Raw genomic sequence first — 15,438 nt, forward strand, 5'->3', positions numbered from 1 at the left:
AGTGCCACAAAGAGCAGCTCACAGCAGTTGTTCAATGCGTCCCTGTTCACTGTTTCAGGTATGATTTCAGTCCGAATTTTTGGCTGAATTCGGACCTAAAATGCACCAGAAAACACAGACTCCTGTGCATTTCGCACCAGAGCCGCTCCGGAGATGTGTGAGCTGGCTCCATTGAGAGACGGTCACAATCTCCTGACATTTGAATTATATGTGGGAAAACTGTGCACAATAGTGTGAACCTAGCGTTAGACATTTTTTTAAACAAAACTGAAACTGGACTTTATTCCTGGATGATAAAGATTAATGATTTTTCCAAAGAAGAAACCTTGGGTAAATCTTAAGATCCAAGTAAAGCAATGCTAAAATAGTGAAGGGCCAGGCAGAATATCTTATAATTGTAGTTATAATGTAGCTGACCTTGATTAATAAAGCTGTCAAACTGCCACACGTATTAAGGGTGGATTGAAGATAATTCGTTGTTAAAAGGTCATTCAACCAAAAATAGATATTCTAGTTCTAGATATTCCAGATATTCAGGAAAATGAAATCACCTAAAAATGTTTAATAATTCCGGGACTTTGGAGGTAAAAAATTTGCATAAATGTCTACGCTATTGTGAAAACTCCCTTCTGTCCAGGTTTTATTTTATACATATTTTTTATATTGTATAGAATACAATATGAGAAGTGGAAACACCCCAAGGAAGGCATTATCAGTAAACACTAAAAGGTGGGTGAAAAAACAACTGGCAACCGAGTCAGAAAGATCTCACCACTGGGGTCCTCAAGAGGTACAAGAGGTCAGCAGGTTACAGCAGCCAAAATACAATTTTGCAGTATACCACACATACTGACAATATATTATGTGCATTTGTTGAAAAGGCAATTTTATAAAATATGTTGGATAAAATAGGATGAATGCGCTAAATCAACCCTTGCTATTGTACAATACACATCAAGTGTATATATATATGTAAACACTAAGGCCTTGTACACACGATCGGTTAACCAGAGGACAACGGTCTGATGGACCGTTTTCATTGGTCCAAACCGATCGTGGTCCCCATAGGTTATTTAACCATCGGTTAAAAAAATGCCAACTTGCTTTAAATTTTAACCGATGGATTGCTAACCGATAGGTCAAAACCGATCGTTAGTAGGCACAACCATCGGTTAAAAATCCATGCATGCTCAGACTAAATTATTAATTAAGGTCAGCTACATTAAGAACTGTGTATATAATAGGAACTCTGCAAACATCTGGATCTAGATATTTTCTTCTCTCTTGTTAAGGACATCTTTCATTCTTCCATTTAGAATAAGCTCGGATAACTCCTCCCTATATTCCCCTGTGGGGTTTCCTCTCAGTTTGATATATGTGTTAGTATCATTCATATCATTAAGAGAGAAGAAAAATATCTAATTCCAGATGTTTGCAGAGTTCCTATTATATACACAGTTCCTAAAATCCATAATGATCCACAGAGACCACCAGGGAGGACCCATCATTAATGGGATTCAGTCTATTAATTCTAGATTGGGGGAGTATGTCGATAAGTTTATGCAGCCATTGGTCCCTCAGACCCGGCGTATCTGAGGGATACTAAACATCTTATTCAGATGCTAAATGGGGTGAAAATCAATACACAACATAGGTATTTGATAGCTACAGCGGATGTAGCCTCATTGTATACAGTCATTAACCATGAAGAAGCTATTGTGGCCTCTAAGTGGGCCTTGAATAATTTTAGCCAACTTATCTCTAAACAGAAGTGTTTTATCTTGAGATGTTTGGCTTTTGGTCTTCAGCACAACTACTTCTGGCACAGTTCCGACTATTACAGACAACTCAATGGTATTGTAAAAAGGTACTACAGCGCTATTACTAAAACCATATAAGATACTAAAGATAAGCTGCAGACACGTGAGGTGCACAAAACCAAAGTGAATAAATAAGAAAATATTAGGGGCATTTTATATACATTTTTATATATTTTTTATCCATATATATATATTTTTATCAATATATATATTTTTATCAATATATTTTTATCATTATATATTGTTATTAATATTTTTTAATAATCTTATGGACTGGGTTTATTATTATAACCTATTGATCAGCTGATCATGTGTTTTTTTTGGTGAAGATTTACCAGTATGGGGGATTTTTATCCCCTTCCATTGTATGTCATGTCTATAATAGTAATTCTTGTAATATTACTATCACCCACTAGGGGGGGTGATTATCTATGCCTTCTTTTATTTATTTTTGAAAGTGGTTGAGTAATATTAGGTGTATTTATTCTTCTCACCACTGGAGGCAGTGACGTGTATAGGCTATTAGTTGTTCATAATGAAGGTTTCATAAATTAATTTTATAATGTATTTTAACATTTAATTTGTTCCAAATGGTCTCGTATATATGTATTTTATTTGCTTGTAAAGATCACATTAAAATGTTGTGGCTAAAGTGCACCAGTCAGCCGGCAATGATGTGAAGGATCCACCCTCTGCTCTTGCCTCCATTGTCAGCTTGTATAAATAGACTGCTGACATGGTCACATGGCAACCCATGAATAAGTCAAGTGGCTATTGACGATACGCGTGGGGGAGAAGCCGAGTGACGCGATCGACGGTCGACGGTCGAATCCGTCCTTCTGAGGAGATCGTAGCACTGAGCGGCGTTCAATGACTGATTGCAGTTGAGCCTGTTTACCATTGAGGTTCCGTGAGTGCAATAATTGTATTGCAGTGTTCATTTCCCATTTTATTACGTTATTTGCACCATATATCTTTCTTTTCTCCTTATGAGCGGCTGATATCCTGTGTTTAATCGGTTGCTGGTTCTATTAGAACTTTTTCACATTATAGTTTTTTAGTGGTTTTTGTTTATCTTTTGCACATATACCTCCCTGATTTGAGGTGTAGGGGGTTCTTATTTATGTATATGGTATATGTATGCAATGTTTTACTTGATTATCAGCGCAACACAATATTTTCTTATTAACTCAATGGTATTGGTATGGGGGCCAAGTACGCACCAAGTGTGGCCAACATATTTATGTCTGAGTGGGAAGAGAAAGCCATATATGCAGATGTACCCCAACAATTGGTACTATACAGGAGATTTATTGATGATTGCATAGTCATCTGGGAGGGTGATGAAACCACATTAATACAATTTCTTGATAAGCTGAATGACAACCAAAAGAATATCAAATTGACCTATACAATTAGTGATAAAACTATTAAATTCCTAGATTTGGAAATAACTTTGGAGGCACATCAAATCACCACTAAAACATACTTCAAACCAGTAGATAGAAACAGCTATATGCCGGTGGACAGCTGCCATTTTAATCCCTGGTTGATCAATATACCAAAAGGACAAATGATGAGGCTTCGGAGAAACTGCTCAGATCCTCAAGTATTTTTAGAACAAGCAAATATGATTAGAATGAAAGTTATTAACAAGGGCTACAGTGAAGGCTTTATACAGTCTGAAATCAAAAAAGTCTATGAGATCCCAAGAGATACCCTTATACAGGACAAAGAGAAGGCAATCAGATCGGAACAAGAACTCCCTATTATTCTGAATTACAACATCCAGCTCAGGCAAAAAGAATAAATTCTCAGGAAACATTGGCCCATTTTAAAAGCAGATAGACAGTTACAAAGCATACTTCCCATTATACCCAGGGTGATTTATAGGAGAGCCCCCACATTGAGGGATCTGGTGGCTAAAAATGTCCCAGACCCCCCAATCAGAAATAGTACATTAACCTTTTACCAAGGAAAAGTATTTTTTTTGTGTAGGCGTTGTTACGCTTGCAAAAAAATGAACCCAAAAAAGAATATGAAATAAAAGATCTGATAACATGTAGGACAGAAGGTGTGGTCTATGTCCTGCAGTGCTCCTGTTCATTACAATATGTCGGACGTACGAAAAGACCCCTCTGGAAACGAATAAGGCAAAATATAGAAAAGGGCTTTCCTAAGCATAATGTTTCACGTCATTTTGTATTATGTCATGACAAGAATCCGAACGAAATTAAGTTTTGGACCATAGATAAGTATACACCACATTGGAGGGGGAGTCACAAAATTAGAGAAATAGGCAAGAGTGAATCCAGATGGATACATGAAATGGGATCATTAGCGCCCAATGGCCTCAGTATAGATTTTGATCTAAATTGTTTCATATCGGATTATTAAAATCAAATGTTTTTTTATAAATTCTATATTTTTATAAATTATATTTTACATTTAATTTGGTTCTAATTATTATTATGTATTTACCCCTCCTTGTTTTTTTATATATATATATATATATATATATATATATATATATATATATTTATATTTTTTATGTTATGTATGGTTGTGTATATAGGCGTATACAGGGTAATACTGTATGTTTGTATTGTCCATTTTAGCTCTGATTGTATTGCTATTATACTACCATCAGCACCTATTCTGGCCACTGGAGGGAGCAGGACTTCCTTCCGTGCAGTATTTTTTTTTTTTTTTATTGTGAGTTGTTTTTATGTCATATTGTATTAAATACTAATCTTGTAAGTTTTTTCATGTAATATGTTTCATACAGCCTTATATTAAAACATACCAGCAATGATGTGTTATATGATCCTCCGTTTCCATGACCACAGACTCGCAGCTGGTAAGATAAAAGCTCAGCTGTCTGTGTCACATGGCTACCCATGACTAAGTCACGTGACCAGTGACGATACTAGTGGGGGAGAAGACTAAGTGACGCGATCGACGGAAATACAATACCTGTCGCTGAGAATGTGTTTCCAGCACAACGGCAGGGCGCCCCCCCCCCCTGCCCCAGAGCACCCAACCCCCCATGTTGAGGGCCTGCAGCCTGGTACGGGTCAAAAGGGGGGGGCGCTCGCTCGTCCCCACTCCTTTCCTGACCGATCGGGCAGCGTGCTTGGATACGTGTCTGGTATGGATTGTGGGGGGACCCCCACGCCGTTTTTCCGGTGTAGGGGGGTCTCCTTGCAATCCATACCAGACCTAAGGGCCTGGTATGCCCCTGGGGGGGAACCCATGCCGTTTTTTTTATTTAAAATTTGGCGTGGAGTTCCCCCTCATGATTCATACCAAACGCCGCGGCTAGAATTGGCGGGAATCCAAGTTGGATCCCCGTCGCTTCTATGACCGCTTTTTTCCCATCTCGGCGAGCCGGCTCCCCCGATGGGGCTCGTAGGTGGTCAATCTCACCGAGAAAGGGAGTGAGGTTGACACAATATCGCGGTCACCTACAGTACATCCGCATGAGGAGATCGCCGCACTGAGCTTTATCTACAGGCTGCCTATGTGTAGAGGATTTGTGAGTGTGGTTTCTCTATCAGTCCACAATCTCTGTTTTTTCTCGGCCGTAGTACACTATGAGCATTTTCCTTTGTTTTTTTTCTCTCCCCTCTCTATGAGCTGGCTTTCTGAATCAGCAAGTGGCAGTATTGGACTGTGGATGGGAGGTATGGTGAAGTGGTGAGCATATCACAGGTGCTCTCTGTCATTAAGTAAGTCTACATGCTGGAACTGTGAATGGTTAATTTCTTGCTGCTTTTACCTGGTGTTTTTCACTTCACAGTGTTTGCACTGATGCACAAGTGCACTTTATATATGTTTGTGGACTTTTTTTGTTTTTGTATTTTGTTTCATTTGAAAATCTGAGTGTTTACATATATATATATATATATATATATATATATATATATACACACTTGATGTGTACTGTACAATAGCAAGGGTTGATTTAGCGCATTCATCCTATTTTATCCAATTTTTTTCACTGGTTTAGCACATTTTTATGTATGTAGCTTCATCATTTGGTTATTTTTGTTGTTGTTTTTTCCTTATTTGATCATATTAGCGCTGTAGTACCTTTTATATATAAAATATGTTAGTGCACATACGCCAAGAAAAAAATCATGCATGATAAAGTGTAATCATGTATGCTTCCCACTGTCTTTAACTTTTGACCCTTAGATCTGGGCATGTATGGAAGTCTAATGATTAACTGTTGGTTGGGAATTTGTAAAAATGCATTCAATTTAATGTTTTGCCTACTACTGATCTTCTTAAGCACCTTAAAGAACTGCTGCAATTCCTGTCAGTGGGTGTCAGTGCATGTTAAGTCAGCATCAAAGCCGGGGTCAAAGTTTTCGTCTGTCAATGTAAACCTATGTTAATAATAAGCTTAGTATTCAGTAGCAGTTATTATATGTGAATATCATTGAGAAAACCAATGTTTTAAAAGGCATGAATATACTTCTTACTGAGAAAAAGCAGTCAGAGTATGTTTAGTTAAATCACTGTTCACTTCTAAGACCAACTTAGTGATATGGGATGGCAGATGCTATAAAGCTGGATGAGAACATATCTCAGTTGCCATTGTTCATCCCCATCTTCTTGCACAGCTTGTCTCTTTTCCTTCTATTCATATTAACTTGCTAGATCAGCATAACCAACGTTGCAGGTTAATAGCGGTTTCTGCAGTGCTTTAAAGATTAGTGGCCTTGAGGGTGGTCAAATACCCACATATCTGACCACCCCCATACTAAGGGCAGACTTAGCCTCTGCGGCATTTTAATATAGCATTTTGTTAGTGATAATAAATCCAACATATTCCTTAATGTGAATTTTGATAATTGTGAATAAGATTCTATTCACAAAGTTTATTGAGAAGGAAAACTCTTAAAAACAAACACGTCACAGTTCTTCTGAGGGAGTGACCGGCGATGGACGTGTCCTGCTGAATCTCTGTGCTTCTCAGCTCTTAACGGCTCTCACAGACGCTCGAATGGCAGGGTAACTACAAAATAAATTAACCATATCACTCCCTAGAGTCCGGGGATCAAAACAATATGGTTTTTGGAGTAACCCGTGGAAAAACCACAGCTAAAACCCTCAAAGAAAAGCCACTCAAAGGGAATATGAAAATGGCACTGTCAAATTCTCCTCAGGCAGTCAAACCCCGCTCTGACAAGAAACAGCACTTATCACAGGATTCCTTTGATACTGATGATGAACACAGTGCCATAAGCCAGTCAAAACAAACTGATACATTACAACCTAAAATATTGAAACAAATAGAGAAAATGTTTCAAAAAGCTTTGAAAGTGTCCTCTGAACAAATTACTGAAACTCTGACTAAATAAATCAGAGACATAGGTCAGTGCACTGCAGACCTTGAATACAGGATGGATGATATTGAAACTAGCATAGAAAACCATGACAATGAATTTGAAATGCTAAAAGAAGAAAATACAGCAATGCAAGCCCGTTTGGAGGATTTTGAGAACAGGGCTCGCCATTCAAATCTCCGTATAAGAGGTATACCAGAGTCAATCATTGACCTCCAATCGTCTCTGACAGCCCTCTTTCAAGAACTAACACCATCAATTCCTATAGAAAGATTGGAAATGGATAGGATCCACAGAGCTTTAGGGCCACGCAAAGCTGATTGAAGTTCCACTTTTTCCGCACCAAAGATCAAATTATGGCTGCAGCTAGACTGAAAGAATCTCTTACTTTCCAAGGACATACATACAAAATTTTTGCGGATTTATCTCCTATAACAGTAGCTAAACGTCGTGAGATGAAACCTTTGCTCCTAAATCTCCAACTCCATCACATCCCATATCAATGGGGATTTCCATTTTCAATTAGGTTCACTTATCAAGGAGCCAAATACTCCAGCAAAACCACTACAGAACTAAAGAACACGCTGCAAAAACTTCAGCTTTATAATAAGTCATCTGCAAATACGTGACGTTGTGCCCTTTCTGACTCTCCTCCAAATTCATCAATCCCTGAACCTGATGGAAACAGACAGGCTACCCCAATCCTCCAGTTTCTGACCAGCAGGACACAATGGACTGACTTGACTGAGTAATCACCTTTGTATCTCCTCCAAACTTCATGGTTAATTTAGCCATGCCTTAATTCATTCACATTTTTCCTTCCAATAGAAGATAAGTATTAGTACACTTAAAATCACTCTGCCAAATCGCCTTGTTATACCCTCATACGTCTCTCTTCATTGTAACATCCTGTCTCTCCCTGTTCTCCTATAATTACCTCTACCCCCTCCCTCCCCCTACCCCCTTCCTTCCCCCTTTCCTTTCCTCCCTTTCATACACTATGCAGAGACAGAAGTTGTATCTCCAAGGCTTTGTGTATTTAAACTAATATTTTTGTTATTAACCCTATTCCTTTCCTACAGAGAGAATACTTAATTATCTTCCACACTTACAGCAGCCCCGAGGTGTATCAATCCTATGATCATAAAAGAATTGAAATATGCCATTTCTAGTTTTGAAATGTATAAGGTTAATTGTTTATCTTATGTTCTTAATTGAGGAATGACTAGTCACTAATTAAATACATGTTTTAGCTGGTTACCTTGCCAAGTCTGGTTGTCGTAGTTTTTTTTTTCCTTATTCTTGAATACATTTTAGCCAGTAAGAAGCAGAGAAGAGGTCACTGCGCCTCTCATTTTGCTGTCCTAGGACTCTCCCTCACTGTAGTTATAGTGTAGGGGGCCTCCTCAGACAGACGTTGTGCCTCTGAGCTCCTGTCATTTTTGAGCTCAGAAAGCCTACTTTTTATTTCTTGCTATGGATTTCAACCATCTCAATCTAATTCGATTATTGACTATCATCTCGTTTTTTTTTCTTCTATCCTATTTTTCTTATTCTTTCTCCATTTTCCTTCCTTACTTCGGGTTTTGTCTAGTACCACAATTTACATTTGATATGTACTGTTATATTTTTCTCAAAACTCTTATATGGCTCCCTTGAATGTACTTACCCTAAATACACAAGGTCTAAACATACCTCATAAATATACTAAAGTTTTCAGGTCACTTTCAGCATCAAAAGCACACATAGTCTGCCTCCAGGAGACTCATTTCACTGAATCCTCTACCCCTAAATATTTTGGTGCAAGCTACCCCCAGGTTTATACAGCCTCAGCCAAGTCCAAACACAGAGGAGTGTTAATAGCATTTTCCCTAGAAACAGAAATCAAAGATCCAGAAGGTCGCTACCTCATACTTATAGGCAACCTATGCGATATCCCAATCACAGTAGTCTCATATTATGCACCCAACAAAAGACCAACATCATTTTTATCCCACCTTCTTCAAGTTATTGATACACATAAAGTATGCACACTCCTAATTTGTGGAGATTCCAATCAAACAATTTATCCCTATTTAGATAAATCACCATTACCCCCTACATCTAATTCTCAATTCTCAAGATTGTTTCAGAGACTCCTTCAACAACATTCATTAACAGATTCCTGGCGTGAAATTATTCCATCCAAACATCAATACTCCTTCTATTCTCACCCTCACAAATTCTTTTCCCGTATTGATCACATTTTAATTTCTATTAGTATGTCCCCTGAATTGCTCACTTCATATATCAAACCCTATACATGGACCGATCATTTCGCTATAATTTCCACCTTTAACTCATTACTTCCAAAAGCACAAGACACAACGTGGCAAATAAACAACTCTCTCTTATCACACCCTTCACTCTCTCAAGACCTAGAAATTGCCCTAAAAGAATACTTACAAAATAATAAATCCTTAGATATATCCCCACTAACATTATGGGAAGCACATAAGCCTGTCCTTAGAGGGTATTGCTTACGTCAAGCATCACATCAAAAGAAAGAAAAAACTGCAACAAAAACTTGAAACTGAATTTAACAACTGTCATAATAAATTCCAATCTAGCCCTACACCGCAGAATAAAACACAGCTCGAGAAAGCTAGCTTAAATCTAGACCTATTTTTATCAGAATCAGTAGATAAAACTCTTTGTAAATCCAAACAAAAATACTACTTCCAAGGAAATAAACCTGGCACTCTCCTTGCATGTGCACTTAAAAAACGAAACAACCCAACAAAACCAATCCGACTGAAAATCTCCCATGATAAATATACAAGTAATCCAGTCAATATCCTTCATACCTTCCACAAACATCTCACCTCCTTGTATAAAAAAGAAGGCTCTTTCGACCAATCCTCAGCAGAAACTTTTTTTTCACAAATAAAACTCCCTACTCTATCCCAAAGTCATTATGAAAGCCTTGAAAGCCCCATCACTCCTATTGAAATTGAACAAGCAATCAAATCCCTTAAACCTAATAAGCGTCCGGGACCAGATGGGTTTTCAGCCCTTTACTATAAAAAATTCTCACATATATTAACTCCCATGATGTTAGAAGCATTCACCTCCATCATTAATAACCAATCATTCAGATCTGAAACTCTAACGGCAATTATATCTATGATTTCTAAGCGACAATCTGATGACTCTTCCTGTGCTAATTTTAGACCTATATCACTCTTAAATCTAGATATAAAATTATTAGCGAAAGTGATTGCAACCCGATTGAATAGCATAATAGGTACCTTAATAAGTAACGACCAGGTTGATTTTATCCCAATGCGCCAAGAAACTGATAATGTTCGTAGGGCCTTGTTGCTGATCCAAGCAGCCAAAAAAAGGAGAATCCCTATGTATCTACTATCACTAGACATCAAAAAAGCCTTTGACACGGTAACATGGCCCTACCTACATTTCACTTTACAAAGATGGGGCTTTGGCCCACATTTCCTTAGTTGGGTCACATCTTTATATAATAACCCAAAGACATACATCAAGTATGCAGGATATAAATCAGCTATGTTCAATATTAACAGAGCCAGGGGTGCCCCCTCTCCCAACTGTTATTTGCCTTACTCATTGAACCCCTAGCTCAAGCTATTAGAACAAATCCATCAATTAAAAAGGTATAGAACTGGCTGGCTACCACCATAAACTCTGCTTATTTGCTGATGATATTTTAATTTTCATGTCCTCCCCCCATATTACAGCTCCCAACGTTATAAACAAACTTGACCATTTTGCCCATATATCTGGATTAAAAATAAACATGCAAAAATCCATAGCTTTAAACGTTTCTTTGCCCCCAGATATACTTCAACAAGCGAAGATATCCCTCCCTTTTACATGGTCCGTGACACATCTCTCATATCTAGGTATTGTACTTACCCCTGATCTAAAAGATATTTTCTCCGCCAACTACCCTCCACTGTTACGGAAAATTTCAAATTATTTAAAGCAATGGTCCACTCTCCCCTTATCTTGGTTAGGTAAGATAAATGTTATAAAAATGAATATATTACCCAAAATGTTATATCTCTTTAGAGTTTTACCCATTCCTATTTCAGCCTACTTCCTCAGAAACCTACAACGAAAAAACAGAATCATTTATATGGAGCACTTTAAAATCTCGAATCTCTCTACACACCCTATACCTCCCTAAACTTAAAGAAGGTGTAGGTTTACCAAACTTTGCCACTTATTTTCATGCTGCGCAAATAGCAAACATTCCCAAATACCATGTAAGCCATGAAATTCCACTATGGGTAGTAATTGAAACCATTGATAGCGACCCAATCTCTATACCAAATCTCATTTGGTTCACCTCCTCTAACCACAACCTAATTGACAATAAGATTACTAAACATACAATCTCTATTTGGGAAAGATTCAAAATTACCCAGGGTTTACAATCCCCACATGTACCCCTTATATCTTTTATGAGAAACTCAACATTTTACCCAGCCCTCACATTTCCTAGAACCTCCACAAGATGGATTTCAGCGGGTCTAACACAATGTTGTGACTTTTTATCACCTGCCTCATTTAAAACATTTTCAGAAATACGTGAAAGTCATAAACTTCCAGCATCAGAAATTTTTCGCTATTTACAAATTAAAACCTTCTTTGCACCATATTTACAGGGTATAGATAAATTGAGTGACATGACGCAGTTTGAACGAATATGTAAACGAGATCCTCATTCAAGAGGACTCATTTCAATACTATATAGCCAACTAAGTACTAAGCTTACCGCAAAATTACCTTCATATGCTGAAAAATGGATGAACGACCTTTGTTTCAATATAGCTATATCTACCTGGAATAAAGTATGGTCAAATACTAAAACGTCCTCCCAAAATATACTTGCTATTGAAACAAATTATAAAGTTCTCATGTACTGGTATTTGGTTCCTTTTAGAATAGCAAAATTTGCTCCCCATTATTCCCCGCTTTGTTTTCGCAGCTGTGGTGATCCGGGAACATATTTACATATTTTCTGGGAGTGCCCTGTTACAAAAAAATTACTGGAAAGAAATTATCCTCATGATTTCAGCAGTTTTCAAGAAATCTATTACTCCTGATCCGTCTACCGCACTGCTAAATTTAAAACCGGATTGTATTTCCTATGCTCAATTTAAACTGTTCCTACAAATCACCACAGCCGCAAAGCAAACCATCTCCAAAGCTTGGAAAACAGCTACGCTTCTAGTTTCTGAAACCAGAAATAGAGTACACCAAGCCATGCTCCACTCAAAATCAGAAGCCATAACCAATGATTCCATAGACATATATGAAACAATATGGAACCCATGGGCGACCTATACTATCTCATCTAACCCAGACGATTCTCTATTGAGACCTTGGTGAGATATTGTAAGCCAGTAACATTCTGGATACAGTTCATCACTATTATTACTATCTCTATTATGTAACGATCCCGGAGCCTTTCCTCTATCCTGTACTCCCTTTTCTATCCTATTGTTTTCATCACTTTCCACTTTTTATACTCCACATTCTGTCCTTTTTCTTTCTTTTTATCTCTCACTTCTTCAAATATATAACTCAAGCTATCTCATTATATAAAATGGTAAATGTGAATATGTAAATACGAGATCTAATTTTTCTCCTATTGTTTTAACCATATCGGTACCTTGGGTGTTTTTCAGATTTGGTGTTTACAAGACTAAAACATTTTTTTTGCTAGAAAATTACTTAAAACCCCCAAACATTATATATATATTTTTTTATAACACCCTAGAAAATAAAATGGCGATCATTGCAATACTTTTTGTCACACCATATTTGCGCAGCGGTCTTACAAGCGCACTTTTTTTGGAAAAAATTCACTTTTTTAAATTAAAAAATAAGACAGCAATAAATCTGGCCCAATTTTTTTATATATTGTGAAAGATAATGTTACGCCGAGTAAAATGATACCCAACATGTCACGCTTAAAAATTGCGCCCGCTCGTGGCATGGCGTCAAACTTTTACCCTTAAAAATCTCGATAGGCGGCGTTTAAAAAAATCTATAGGTTGCATTTTTTGAGCTACAGAGTAGCTCTAGGGCTATAATTATTGCTCTCGCTCTAATGATCGTGGCGATACCTCACTTGTGTGGTTTGAACACTGTTTTCATATGCTGATGCTACTCACGTATGCGTTCGCTTCTGCGCGCAAGCTCGTCGGGACAGGGTGCTTTAAAGATTTTATTTATTTTACTATTTTTTACACTGGAAATTTTTTTAAAAATGTATCACTTTTATTCCTATTACAAGGAATGTAGACATCCCTTGTAATAGAAAAAAGCATGACAGGTCCTCTTAAATATGAGATCTGGGGTCAAAAAGACCTCAGATCTCATATTTAGACTTGAAAAAATTACAACAAAAAATGTGCCTTTAAGACGCATGGGCGGGACTGACGTTTTGACGTCACTTCTGCCCTGCTATGCTATGGGGACGGATGGGGGCCATCTTGCCCTCACTCGCATCCCCACACAGCAGGCTGAAGGACCCGATCGCCTCCGCCACTACCGACGGCTCCGGTAAGCGGCGGAGGGCGCGGGAGAGCGGCGGGAGGGGGGGCCCGCTCCCGCCGCTGATAACAGAGACCACTGTTCTCTTTTACAGGACCGCTCACACTAAAGATGGATATCTCGGTTGTGGCAGCAGCTGCTGCCGTTACCGAGATATCCATCTTTAAAGTGCCGCCATATATAGTCGTACGGCGGTCGGGAAGTGGTTAATAATTAAAATGAATAAGATCCTTCTCCCCCCTATTTCGGGTAGTTTTTGAGCCGATTCATTGCTAAAATTACAATTGCTCCATAGATATAATTCATATCATAATTATATCCAGTTCCGTTTATATCATAATATTCTATAATATTTTATATGAGTTCAAATGTAATAGACTAACACGATTGGTTTGACTTTAACCTGCTTTAATGATTCCTTTAATATTCCTCATAGGATCTACAAATATTTATTAATTATTCTATGTTTCAAATACTCTCTTATTACATGATACCATTTTTTTTCTGTAATCTTTTATTGCCAATTGTATCTACTGTTTTCTCTTTACTTTAAACCCAATAAACACATTTGACAACAAAAACAAACACGTATCAGAAACCTACTGCAGGAAATTTACTGTTTCCTGTGGATAATTTCTATGCTCCCACTCAGAAGAAAGTCATACCAAAGTCATACTATCTTTATGGATAGAGGATAGTTGTTGAAGTGCCTAGATAGCAAGAATTGGATTATATAACTCTAACAAGTTTGTTCTACAACTTTCACACCTCCCATCCTGTTCTTGGACCATCAACATCAACATGTTGGTGACTGGATTAAGGCATCTGTGCTACCTGTGTGAAAATAAATGCTGGAGTATTTTTTTCATAACCTAAGAATTGCTACGAAACATTTTCCGCATTATAGAATGAGCTCAGTTGACTGCGTTTTAACTACTACTAGCCATTTTTCTTCTTCTTTTTGTTGTTCATTTCAAATGTCAATGTATTACACAGGGTTGCTAAATTTTATCAGGCACACAGAATGAGAGGTGACTTACACACATTTACAGAACCCTTACACTATAAGTGGCTAAGTGGATTAAGAAATGTTACCTCTTTGACAAACCACTGACAAAAAGCTGGTGAAATCCATTCCCGTGCATGAATGCCACAGTCTATCCAAATTATTTTTTTAGGATTATTTGATGGTTGACTAATCTGTAAGGAAAAAAAACACAAGTTAGTACTTCCAACAATGTCTTAGAAACTTGACCTTGAAATTATACTGTATATGTGAACGTTACCTACTTTTAGATAATGCATGGGTCTGGACTCATATGTTGAACCCAAGTGATGTTGTGTAAGCAGATCACTGTGTTTTTCAGACATTAGATTGATCCAGCTGTAAATCTTAAAAACATGAAAAAGATTACTGATTTAGAATGTGCATCTGTAAAATAGGCCTATCAATGCACATAAAACATTTAGCTATATTAATTATGTATGCAAAGGATACATATTGTACATATAATCAATCAATTCAAATACAGTGGCATTTGAAAATAGGTAGGGATGGGCCGAACACCCCACAGTTTGATTCGCACCAGAACATGCAAACCCTATTAAAGTCTATGGGACACCAACATTAAAAATCAAAAGCACTAATTTTAAAGCCTTATATGCAAGTTATTGCC

General features: G+C 37.5%; 1 protein-coding gene across 3 annotated transcripts in view; it reads right to left on the bottom strand.

The window, feature by feature from the left end:
* Positions 1-15,438, bottom strand: part of CPO (carboxypeptidase O) — a 275,623-nt gene that overhangs the window by 15,456 nt on the left and 244,729 nt on the right. For all 3 annotated transcript variants that reach the window (XM_040357316.1, XM_040357317.1, XM_040357315.1), the window contains 2 exons: positions 15,053-15,154; positions 14,858-14,962 (listed from right to left, as the gene is read on the bottom strand). In XM_040357316.1, coding sequence (XP_040213250.1) covers positions 14,858-14,962; positions 15,053-15,154 — 207 coding nt within the window. The remainder of the gene's footprint in view (positions 1-14,857; positions 14,963-15,052; positions 15,155-15,438) is intronic.

The sequence above is a fragment of the Rana temporaria genome, chromosome 6, assembly GCF_905171775.1.
Source record: "Rana temporaria chromosome 6, aRanTem1.1, whole genome shotgun sequence".
Taxonomy (NCBI): Eukaryota; Metazoa; Chordata; class Amphibia; order Anura; family Ranidae; genus Rana; species Rana temporaria.